General features: G+C 36.4%; 3 protein-coding genes across 4 annotated transcripts; 1 reads left to right on the top strand and 2 right to left on the bottom strand.

The window, feature by feature from the left end:
* Nucleotides 1-455: 455 nt before the first annotated feature.
* Nucleotides 456-2,621, bottom strand: LOC137711229 (AP-1 complex subunit sigma-1-like). The gene is made up of 8 exons (XM_068450456.1): nt 2,531-2,621; nt 2,323-2,393; nt 1,739-1,825; nt 1,452-1,543; nt 1,254-1,362; nt 1,136-1,171; nt 921-1,007; nt 456-527 (listed from the first exon to the last, which is right to left on the bottom strand). The coding sequence occupies exons 1-8, from the start codon at nt 2,619-2,621 to the stop codon at nt 456-458; spliced, it is 645 nt and encodes a 214-aa protein (XP_068306557.1).
* Nucleotides 2,622-2,691: 70 nt separating this feature from the next.
* LOC137711367 (uncharacterized) lies at nt 2,692-6,971 on the bottom strand. 2 transcript variants are annotated; one of them, XM_068450597.1, is made up of 12 exons: nt 6,748-6,971; nt 6,508-6,586; nt 6,294-6,391; nt 6,124-6,172; nt 5,632-5,748; nt 5,155-5,430; nt 4,616-4,995; nt 4,331-4,430; nt 3,966-4,019; nt 3,787-3,873; nt 3,247-3,375; nt 2,692-3,163 (listed from the first exon to the last, which is right to left on the bottom strand). In XM_068450597.1, the coding sequence occupies exons 3-12, from the start codon at nt 6,299-6,301 to the stop codon at nt 2,861-2,863; spliced, it is 1,503 nt and encodes a 500-aa protein (XP_068306698.1). In that variant the 5' UTR covers nt 6,302-6,391; nt 6,508-6,586; nt 6,748-6,971; the 3' UTR covers nt 2,692-2,860. The 2 variants fall into 2 exon arrangements, with proteins under 2 accessions (XP_068306698.1, XP_068306699.1); XM_068450598.1 differs by having other exon boundaries at nt 6,294-6,388.
* A 1,875-nt stretch (nt 6,972-8,846) lies between these two features.
* LOC137711228 (uncharacterized) lies at nt 8,847-9,632 on the top strand. Its single transcript, XM_068450455.1, has one exon. The coding sequence runs from the start codon at nt 8,847-8,849 to the stop codon at nt 9,630-9,632; it is 786 nt and encodes a 261-aa protein (XP_068306556.1).
* The last annotated feature ends 1,629 nt before the right edge of the window (nt 9,633-11,261 follow it).

The raw sequence follows: 11,261 nt of genomic DNA, 5'->3' as shown, positions 1-11,261 counted from the left end.
ATTTGTTATTAACTGAAGCTTAACATTATCGTTGTTTAAGTTTACAATGCTAAATATTTTGGTCGGCATTATTACAATCAATTGCCGCATCTTTAGGGCCATACCAAGTTGGGGCATTTTATTGTGGGATTTATCATAAATTTTGAATGCTTCAATATAAACATTGCATATCGTTGAACTTCAAATACGAATGCTCTCGATCGTGGAAGATAAATTAAACATTTGGATGTGTCAAACATTTTTGATTAGGCAAAGGAATATTATGCAAGGTAAGAGTACTTCTGAATATCCAATTAATGTATATATATTGAAAATTGTTGTTGCCGTTTCAAAAATCTAATTATGCATTCTTTATAAGATATTTTTCTTTTTAAATTTAAAAAGTTTGTAAAGCACAATTAAATTCTTAAAGTGTCAATATTAGTTCCATTTTGACCATTTCATATAAATCCCTCCTACATGCGAACTTGTGCGATCAAAGTGCCTATGGAACTGGCCTCCTCTTTAGCAGCCTCCACAAATCGATCCTGTTATGAAATTCAAACCCTCGTTAGAGATATTCTAATCCATAATGCAAGCTAGTAATAGTATATAGACACACAAATTTGATAACATTACTAATACACACTCTCTTATTGTATTATACATGAGATTCAATTGTATTAGAGAGTCTATGCAGTTTTGTACTACATCTTCGAATATAATAAATGAAGTAGGATTCTCTCTCTCCCCTTCTATTTCTATCATCTTCCCTACCTTTCTTTCACACTTTGTTTTTTGTTTTATTGTTTATAAATAAAAAATTAAAAAAATCAATATAAGTTGTTGACATGGTTTAATCGTAACTGTTCAAATAAAAGAAAATAAAGGAGGAGAGATATTAGAATGGAAGAAAACCTCCTCCATAATAAATAGCATACATGTGTAGCTATCATGCGTCCGACCGTTCTCTTGCTCGACTCTTGAAGCTCCCCTGCAAGTAGAAGCTCGTCCAATATAAAGTAGGCCTGCAAATATACATGCCACCTAACTTCCATTAAAATTTTAAAAATACATAAATATTGAAAGGAATATACTATATACTAGTTACTATCGTGCAATGGAGAAGAATATAATACACAGAAAATAATGATACCTTGTGGAAGTTAAAAATCAAGTCCAATTCACAAACCTATTTACACAAGAAAGCAGATCTTATATAACAATTGCAAGAGGGATTAAAATTGAAGAATTAATGAAAGCTCACTACTTACGCTGCCGAAATAGCGATCGAGTATCTCAACGTAATGGTGAATTATTTCAAGAATTTCCAATTCGTTGTCATCCTCATCAACACACATGCAGAAATAGAGGCTCGCGTATCTGAACACAATAATAAACCACTAATTAAACATCAATTGTTATGCATCTTCAACGTATGAACCGTGAGTAGCCAGTTTTTGTACCTTTACCTTTTGTAAACAACTTTGAATCCCCTCCACTCCACAAAGTTGCACAACTTGGGACCCCGATTCAGTATTATGCCACTCAGTTCCCGCATTACCTTTTTTTTTTATTTTTTTTTTTTAATAGGAGAAAAAGTTAATTACAAATTTATCGTGCAATCACAAAATGAACGAATTAGAATCTTTCTTACTGATTCATTGCATTCTGAGTTTAAATTCTTCTTCATTTTGTTATTGTATGTTAGTGTAAAATACCGTTTATAATCGAAAGTGGAGGATTGAAAACTTATTACCTTAGATCGTTCCTTCTGGGGATAGGTTGAAAACCATTTGGTCAGCCTCACTTTTCCTTGTCGGCTAACAAGAATCACGAAATGAATCTGCATATGCATGCATGCCATCATGCGCCAACAAACAATATTAATTTCATTGCAATTATTAATACCCAAAGCTCTACATCTGATCATGCGCAGCGTACCAATGAATTTTTTTGAGATGTTGATTCAATTAACATAAATGAAGATAGAAATTACCATTATTGCAGATGAAATTGAGCTATTGATGCTTTTGGATGATTGGATATCTTCTTAATTATTACAATTTTAAATTCTTGAATAAAATATACGAGAGAGATGTCATCTCATTTTTAAACTCACTCGGAGTAACGCAACAAAAGGAGTGGTCGTTGTGCTACAAATTTGGGTTCAAAGACAACCCATTCAACGGAACATGGTTACACCACCACTTGGCACTTGTCTTTCTACCAAAGTAAAAGGATTAGAGGATTTTTGGTTTATTTTTTAAATACTGGATTAGAGGTATTTTATTTGAACCCTGCGAATGATTTACACGAATTAATCATAATTTCCAAATGGACGGACTCATGGGTTTTCAAATTCGCAGTGGCAAGCGCCTGTTGAAAAACCGCTTGAGACCTAAAAATCCCTCCTGTAAATACAGTGAAAGAAAAACAAATTTTTAGCGTCACGTATTACAAAATTTGTGTTTAGTTTTTTTTATTTTCTTTTTGTGTTCAATTTAAATCCTTGATGTTTTTGTTTTAACAGAGAGACAGCATAATTCACCATTCCAATTAACTTCTTCTTTCAAGTCAACCGGAGGAACCACAACTCCCTCCCTCGTCCCCAGTTCCCAGCCATCTGAGGAAGGCGACATTCTTTCGAGGGTTGGAGATGGTACGTTCCTGGTTTTTGCACAAAATCCAGAAAGCTAGCTATCCATGACATAACAACCATTCCTGGTTAACTTACATTTGGAACAAAGCAATTCAGTTGAATATTTTCTACTTTAATTTCATCAGTCCAACTCTGCCTGTACAGATGATTAACACTTGCCCTTTATTTGGCTCCTATGACAAAGAAACACAACTTCGAGTTGAATAATTACAAAGTTATTTATACATTGGTTACATCCTCATGGACCACGTACCGAAAGGTTGAACTCTGAGGTAGCCAATGTATGTAATTGTCAAGCTTTCCTTGCATGCAGCTTCTGATAGCTTTCTTTTGAGTATCCGAAAGACAATCATTTATTTCCTCCAAGAGGCCTACAGTACCCAGCGACATGTCTTTTGCATAGTAGTCAAGTATTTTAGGGAGGAAAACTTTTGTCTCCTTGCATGAGACACCAGCTCGAATGAAATCTGTTTGAGCAAGTTTCAGATCCTGAAATACGCTCTTCGCTGTGTATGCTCGAACCTACATCCAGTAAAGTGGCACCGTTTCAGACAAAGCTAGAAACAGGTAAACTAAAAATAGTTATAGAAAGAAGAAATTGTTACCGCTGGGTCAGAGTATGCCCCTGAACATAGAGCAAAATGGACTAGAGGCTCAGGGTATTCTAATGCGTATACATGTCTAATGCTCCCCGCCTTCAACTTCTTTCCTGAATGAAACAATGTTTGTCGCCACTGCATTCACATAGTATGAAGAAAGGCTTTACAATGAGCACAACATATAATACTAATATAAAAGGTATGCAATGAACATTGTGAATGCTGGGTATGCATCAAATTAGCTTCAAATGATGGTTGCTCAGCATACTATGAGCCATTTTGCACATACTCTGAGGTTAACATTATGACGGTTAGTCCACATATTCTGAGTTTCTAGGCATCAAATTAGAGTCAGATGATGCAGAATACGCAGCACAGCTGAGTTTCTTGGGCCATTGTTCACAATGGCATTGCAGAAGAACGCCTAATATTCCTAAAACTCATAGGCCTAATCTTGTCACAAAATTACATGGTTGGCTTGCAGGATATGTAGAGTCCTAAAGACCATACGAGGTTTAATAAGGTATAAGAGAAAAGTACACATACCGGTGCTGAGCGGTGTGCTCGGATTCCTAAGATGGAGGTCTGAATGATATACGCATTTATGCTATGTCCACCTATGTTATACGCTGCCTGAAAATAGGATTGTAAAGGACACAAGTGTCCATATGGGTGAGTTCCAAATAACATTTAAACAATAGTCTATAGGATGCACTTTTACGTACATTTAAAATTGAACTACTTTTCGCACGATTATGAGTTCCATATGCCAGGTATGCCTGCAAAGATTATGTCATAAACCCCATTAGACATGCATTTACTTCTATGACAAATATCTTTTGGCAATATTCATCCGTTTGCAATTTCTCTGAAAGAGTTAAAAAAATACAAATGATTTTCTTAACGTATTATATACATCAATGTCTTAGAAAAGTAATCATACTGTTACTGGAACATCCCATATTTCCATAATCATAAGCATATAGAACAAATAACTTTCAGAGTAAAGTTTTGACTATGAACCTAAAGTTTTACTGTGAAGAGAAAGAAAGATCGTAAAGGATTAAAAATTATGGTTTAGAAGCCATACATGCATCACCAAGGCATTGTGAATGTTAATCCAGAACACAAGCTTCTGCTCACGTTTCATCTTCAGGACGTCAACCTTCTCTAGACTTCGAACCAATGACCTATATAGAGCATTCAAGCATGTCAAACTCAAAAAAATCTCACATATCTACGGAATTTTTGAAATATCAACCAGAAAAAGGGTAAGACACATGATATAATCATGTAGTTAACAGATGTAGTTTTACCAAGGGGGAAAATAAAATCTAAACTTATATTTATCAGATTGATGTTCAATGTGCATAACCTGAAATTTTGCAGCATCATAGCAGCACAATTGAAGCTGTCTTCATCTAAACATATCTTTGAAACTTTGGTCATTGTAGCACAAGGTCCACTTTTTTCTTTCAACCCTTGAGGATGCATTGTAGCTTCCTCATTGCAATGTGGACTCCAACTATCACAAGGATTCTTAGAAGAAAATATACTTGAGGAGGATAAGGATGAAGTAGGAGAAGCTGACAGGCGTGCATGGTTTTGGGGATTGGCGAGTTTGCAGTATATAGAAGAGATGCATCTCACAATATCTTCAGAAAGTCTATCCGGAGTATTAAGGGTACTATCATTAAGAGAATCACCAAGATGATCCGCTAGGCTGCGATGACGAGAATTAGCAATTTTGCTGTCCTACAAATGCATAAACTCTAGTTATAGACAAATCATAGCTCGAATTGCTTTCTCTAGAAACTGAGCAGAAAATAAAAGTCGGCACAATATTGTAAAAACCCCTTTAGCCCTGCAATGAGGAATTTTAATGTTAATAAACAAATTCATTTAGTTATTCACCTTTTTAGATGGTGCTTTTATGCCAGTCGCACTACTTTGATTATCTGAGCTAGCCTGGCGATATGCGGGGGAAGTTTGATCATGATAGGTCAATTCATCTCTGTGCATTTGCAGCTCCAATTTGGAACGTCCTGTTTTAAATTGTAAATGGCTTTCTGGAGTACCTGGCAAAGAACATCCTTGAAAAGCTGTTCGATACAGTGAAAGAAGATGACGCTCTAAATGCATAATTTCAAGCTCAAGTGTGTCAATCTCCTCCTTCAGCTCTGTACAAGACTGTTGTAGAGCCCAAATGCCAAATTAAAAATTGAAACAAACTAAAGCAATTTTTTTTTCAATAATTAAAAAAAAAAGGTGAGGTATTACCGAATGTAAGAAAATCTAAAAGGTGTGTGGAAGAGTTTTTGGGAATGGGGGGATAGTAAGAATCACTACAGTGAAACTACTAAAGTGAATGGTAGAATACAAGAAACAAACCTTTGGTGTTGGAGATGCAAGGGAAGCAAAAGAGTTGATGGAACTAGAACCCAGCGCCTTGTCAGAATCCCAGCAAAGGGAAGCCTGATCACGCGAAATCCTATCCAACTGTGCAGTCTGTGTCAAAAGATAGATACAAAGCATGTGTGAATGTTGGTCTAGACTAGAGGATGAGATCAACCATGAATACCTAGTTAGCTAGTGTGTATATTGAGCGATATATACAATCTTCAAGTCTCTTCAATATCCTCAACATGTTATGCTGAATCCATAGAATTCGACGACGAAATCGAGAAATAAAGCTTCAACTCATGAAATTAAGTGGTAAATTCCAAATTTATTGGCCGAAATTGAAACAAATTTAGAATGAACGAACAAATGAATGAATAATGGATGGTGGATCAGGAGCAATGCTGATGCATCAGGTGAAAGAAAATGAGAGAGAAAAACTAGCGGGAATTAACAAATTAAGATTTGTAATGTAAGACTTACAACAGGGTTAAACAAGGAGAGGAGTCCATTAATCTCGTCAGAAGTAGCGCTGCAATTTAACCAGGCCAACATTCATCATTCATTAATATCAGAAAAGAAAAGAACGAGTGGCTCATTAATCTCAATCCAATCTTGCAAAATTAAATTAATTTAAATTTAATTAAATTTACCTCTTCATATCATATGGGATGGGAGGAACAAGTTCTCTGTCTCCCTCTCTTAATGCAGATACACTATCGCACTCCTCCTCCTTCTCCTCCTCCTCCTCCTCCTACCACCATAGTAACAATATCAGAGAGGCAATTAGCATTTGAGAAACAAAAACAAGACAACAAATTAAGGAGCGAGAAAATTAATTAAATAAATGTAGAATGGTTCATTTACCTAGTATAGTCTAGTCTAGTCGGCTTTTGTCTGTCTGTCAAGTGCTGGACACTTCAAACTCAAGAAAGTAAGCAAGCACCTGTATTTCCAGAAATATATGTATTCATATGTATATAAAGAGAGAGAGAGAGAGAGAGAGAGAGAGAGAGAGAGAGAGATATATATATATATATATATATATATATATATATATATATATGAAGAAGAAGAAGAAACGAAAAAAGGGGTCAAGAAGCTGACATTGCACGAGAGATGAATCATGAGATGCGTAGAGAGGAGCAGAGAAGAGTAGACAACTAAACCTTCAACTCCTCCACGGGGTGAGGATAAAATTGATTATAAAATAATGAGTCAATTAACTTATTAATTAATTAACTAGAAATAGATGATGCAATGAAATGAAGGCAGATGATCCACCACAAGATATGGCGGGGGTTGGGATCTAGCTCATAAGTCAGTCAAGTAAACAAATACATTAATAGCTAATTAATTAATATGAAATGAGACGTGGGACCCTGGACAGCCCACGCAGGCAGGCAGATGAGAGAGACCGGAGGAGGAGGGCATTCCAAAACAGCAGACAATAATGAATCATGATTCCTTTTCTTGGTCTCACATACCAATATTATGATTCACGATCAACTCTCTAAAAGATAATGATTAACACTAATTAAGTATGCTAATAACAAAACAAAACAGAAAATAACAAAACAGAAAATAAAGGTGAAAAGAAGACCGACACAATTAAGTACTAGTTATGATGATTGATTTAGGTGGAGCATCAGTCCATCGTCGTATGTTGCTCTTATTAAACTCTCGCAGTTCGCATGCTCATTTCTCATTCCATTACTTCACCAATTGTTCCAATCCTATCAAATGCATTCTAATTTCGAGTCAAACCACCTTAATTATTGTATAAATCGGATGACATCCTTCTTACCATTTCTTAAAGGAACATTATTCATCTTAGCAACTGTGATCATATAGAATTGTCTCCCTATTGGAGAAGAAAAAAAAATGATTTTTTTTGGTCAATTATGTTATAGAATTAGTGGGTGAATGCATTCAAAAGAATGCCCAAAGACTTAGTAATAGTGAGTAATAGTGTTTGATACTTTCAAAAGTATCATCATTGTATTTTGATGATTGTAGTTACGTGAGTCGCTCTATAAATAGAGCACTTCATCTGTTATCAAATGCACTGCAAAAGAAAGCAAGAAAAATAATATCAGTATCCATCCCTCTCTTTATCTACCATCCTTTTTTGTGTTATAGCTACTAAAGTCATAGTGTGATATTTTTCACCTGCTTCGCTCCTGTTCTTAGAAAGGTTATTTTTATAACTTTTGTCTATTTATAACACGTTATCAGCACGACTCTCTAACCTTAAATAGTTCACATCTCCCTTCACCGTAGAAAGAAGAAAAAAAAAATGCTTCCTTTAAGGTTTTTCCTGTTTTTCTTCTTCTTCTGCTTCATCTGCGTGATGCACCCTCACGATGAATTGCTAGTACCATGCCTGCTTCTCGTTCTAAATTTAACAGTTACTTATATCTTTGATTTCTTGTTTGGTGTAGTTCCTCGTTTCTAACCCAGTGTTTATTTATGTTAATTTTACTGTAATCAAAGATGGTGCGGTATAATCGCCCATCTTGAATTGCAAATTTAATTTTCTTTGCGATCAAAGATGGTGCAGTACAATCGCCCATCTTGAGCTACAAATTTAATTTTACTACAATTTTAGGTGGTGTAGTATAATCATCCACCTTGCTTTACATATTTAAATCGATTATATCTTGCTCTACATATTACAATTTTTCTGCTGTTCAAGTGGTGCGGAATAATCGCCCATCCTATGCTTGTTTCGATGAGAATGGTGCGGTACAATCGCCCTTCTCATTAATCATGAAAATCTCGAGCCTGAAGTTTCGAGTGCTTAGCATTTTTGGCCTGAAGATCAAAATGAAAAATTTGTAAGAACTAGAAGTTCTAACACTATATTCCTCTAGGAATACATATTATTACAAGTTCTTACGCATCTCATTTTTCTTTTAGAAAGAAAAGAAAATGGCGAACTTGGCAAAACTTGATTTTGCTGCCCTGGACATTACTGGGAAGAATTACCTTACTTGGGTACTGGATACCAAGATCCATTTGGAAGCAGGGAATCTTGAAAATACCATTAGGGAAGAAAACAGCTCATCCTCTGAAGATCGGGCGAAGACCATGTCTTTATTCGTCGCCATCTTGATGAGGGACTAAAAAACGAGTACTTAACAGTTGAAGATCCGTTAGCTCTCTAGAAGGCATTGAGAAACAAATACAATCACCATGCAACGATGAATCTTCCAAGGGCTCGCTATGCATGGACTCACCTAAGGATCCAGGATTTCAAGTCAGTGGCTGAGTACAATTCTGCGTTGTTCAGAATTACCTCTCAGATGAAGCTCTATGGGGATACCATTACCGAGGAAGATATGCTGGAAAAGACTTTCAACACATTTCATGCCTCTAATGTGCTCCTGCAGCAGCAGTATAGAGCGCGATGCTTCACTGAATACAACCAGCTGATATTTGTGCTCTTGGTAGTTGAACAAAGCAATGAGATCCTGATGAAAAATCATCAGTCCCGACCTACTGGATCTGCACCATTCCCAGAAGTGAATGTTGCTTCCCTCGAAGTGAACACCACATCCTCTGGTGGCGATAATCATAAACGAGGATGTGGTCATAAGCTAGGCTGGTGGAACAGGAAAGGCAAGAATCATGGTGGTCAGTTTCACAACCAGATTCCAAGGCAAAATTCAGGCCCGAGCTTTAAAAATGGAAATTGCCACAAAGGCAAAGCTCGTATAAACAATGCTCCTAGAAACTCTGATGGAGCCTGTCATAGATGTGGTGGCGATGGGCACTGGGCGCGTACCTATCATACCCCAAAACATCTGATGGATCTATATCAAGCCTCACTCAAGGAGAAGAGTGTCAAGACTAATTTCCTCGACCAGGCTAGACTAATGGATATACCTGATCCAATGTCCGACTTATCAGGACAGTTGAACACAACTCACCTAGATGTCTCAGACTTCATTGTGGAAAGGGGGAATGAAGTGTATCAGTCTGATTGAATCATTTATATTTGATGTACTTTTATTATTCTGAACTTGTAGTTTAAAAACTCGCATTTCAATAAAAGAGGCATTTAACTTTCTAAGTTGTTTTTAATCGTGATCCCTTTTACTTAAAAAGTATGGATAAAAGCTATGGTTATTCTCAAAACATGAGAAATGGCAGAGATATTTGTGTTGCAAACAGCGCAACCACATATACAATACTTCGTGATCGAAAGTATTTCTCAAGCTTGATGCTTACAAAAGTAAGGGTAACAACAATATTAGGTCAATCAGATGTAATTGAAGGCTCAGGGAAAGCCCAGATTATGTTACCAAATGGAACAATATTGTCCATATAGAATGCATGGTATGCTACTCGATCTACTCGAAATTTGTTAAGTTTCAAAGACATACGTTTAAATGGATACCACATTGAAACGAAAAGTGCAGAAAATGTGGAGTATTTATACATTACCTCCAATGACACCCAGAAGCGTATATCGGAGAAGTTGCGTGGTTTGTCGAGTGGATTGTATTATACATACATAAGGACAATTGAATCATATGATGTCATGAACCAGAAGTTCTTTGATTCAAAAGATTACATGCTTTGGCATGACCGTTTGGGTCATCCAGGATCCACCATGATACGTATGATCATTACCAGCTCTAATGGACATCCATTATTGAGTAGAGACATTGCTATCTCAAATGATAACCATTGCAAGGCTTTTTCTCAAGGGAAATTAGTAATTAGACGATCACAACTAAAGGTTGATGCTGAATCCCCATCATTTTTGCAAAGAATTCAAAGGGATATTTATGGATATATTCAACCATCTTGTGGACCATTTCAATATTTTATGGTTTTGGTTGATGGATTTACCCGATGGTCACATGTTTGTCTTTTATCTACTCGGAATGTAGCTTTTGTGAGACTTCTTGCTCAGATAATCAAGTTGCGAACACAGTTCCCAGATTATCCCATTAAGTCAATTCGACTCGATAACACTGGTGAATTTACGTCTCAAACCTTTGATGATTACTGCATGACATTGGGCATTGATGTTGAACACCATGTTCCTCATGTCCATACTCAAAATGGTTTAGCAGAAGCATTGATCAAGCGGCTTCAGTTAATAGCTCGCACTCTGCTCATGAAAACAAAATTGTCAGTTTCTGCATAGGGACATGCCATCTTACATGCTGCATCATTTATTCGATTGAGACCTATAGCCAACCACTAATACTCTTCACTACAACTCGTGTTTGAACATCAGCCAAACATTTCACATTTATGAGTTTTTGGTTGTGCTGTTTATGTGCCTATTGCACAGCCGCAACGCACTAAAATGGGACCTCAGCGTAGATTGGGAATTTATGTGAGTTTTGATTCATCATCTATCATTATATATTTGGAACCCCTGACAGGTGATATGTTTACAACTCGTTTTGCTAATTGTCACTTTGATGAGACAGTCTTCCCGTCGTTAGGGGGAGAAAATACCGTTCCAGAAGAACAGTAAGAGCTGACATGGGTTGTACCTACCTTGTCTCATTTTGATTCACGTAACACTCAAAGTGAAAATGATCGTTCATCTTCCAAGTATTGCCAATCAAATGCCAGATGCATTTAATGATGCT

The sequence above is a fragment of the Pyrus communis genome, chromosome 12 (genome assembly GCF_963583255.1).
Source record: "Pyrus communis chromosome 12, drPyrComm1.1, whole genome shotgun sequence".
In the NCBI taxonomy this organism is placed as follows: domain Eukaryota; kingdom Viridiplantae; phylum Streptophyta; class Magnoliopsida; order Rosales; family Rosaceae; genus Pyrus; species Pyrus communis.
This window is presented reverse-complemented; position numbering and strand designations above follow the sequence as displayed.

What these genes read in the sequence shown, in the direction of transcription:
- LOC137711229 (XM_068450456.1), bottom strand. Translation starts at nt 2,621, where the DNA reads ATGTCGCCTTCCTCAGATGGCTGGGAACTGGGGACGAGGGAGGGAGTT. An exon ending in AGAAGAAGTTAATTGGAATG is followed by an intron (nt 2,394 to 2,530) that starts GTGAATTATGCT and finishes CTGTATTTACAG; the next exon opens with GAGGGATTTTTAGGTCTCAA. An exon ending in TGATTTTTAACTTCCACAAG is followed by an intron (nt 1,008 to 1,135) that starts GTATCATTATTT and finishes GTATATTTGCAG; the next exon opens with GCCTACTTTATATTGGACGA.
- LOC137711367 (XM_068450597.1), bottom strand. An exon ending in ACAATGCCTTGGTGATGCAT is followed by an intron (nt 4,020 to 4,330) that starts GTATGGCTTCTA and finishes TAATCTTTGCAG; the next exon opens with GCATACCTGGCATATGGAAC. An exon ending in AAAGTAGTTCAATTTTAAAT is followed by an intron (nt 3,874 to 3,965) that starts GTACGTAAAAGT and finishes TCCTATTTTCAG; the next exon opens with GCAGCGTATAACATAGGTGG.
- LOC137711228 (XM_068450455.1), top strand. Translation starts at nt 8,847, where the DNA reads ATGAATCTTCCAAGGGCTCGCTATGCATGGACTCACCTAAGGATCCAG.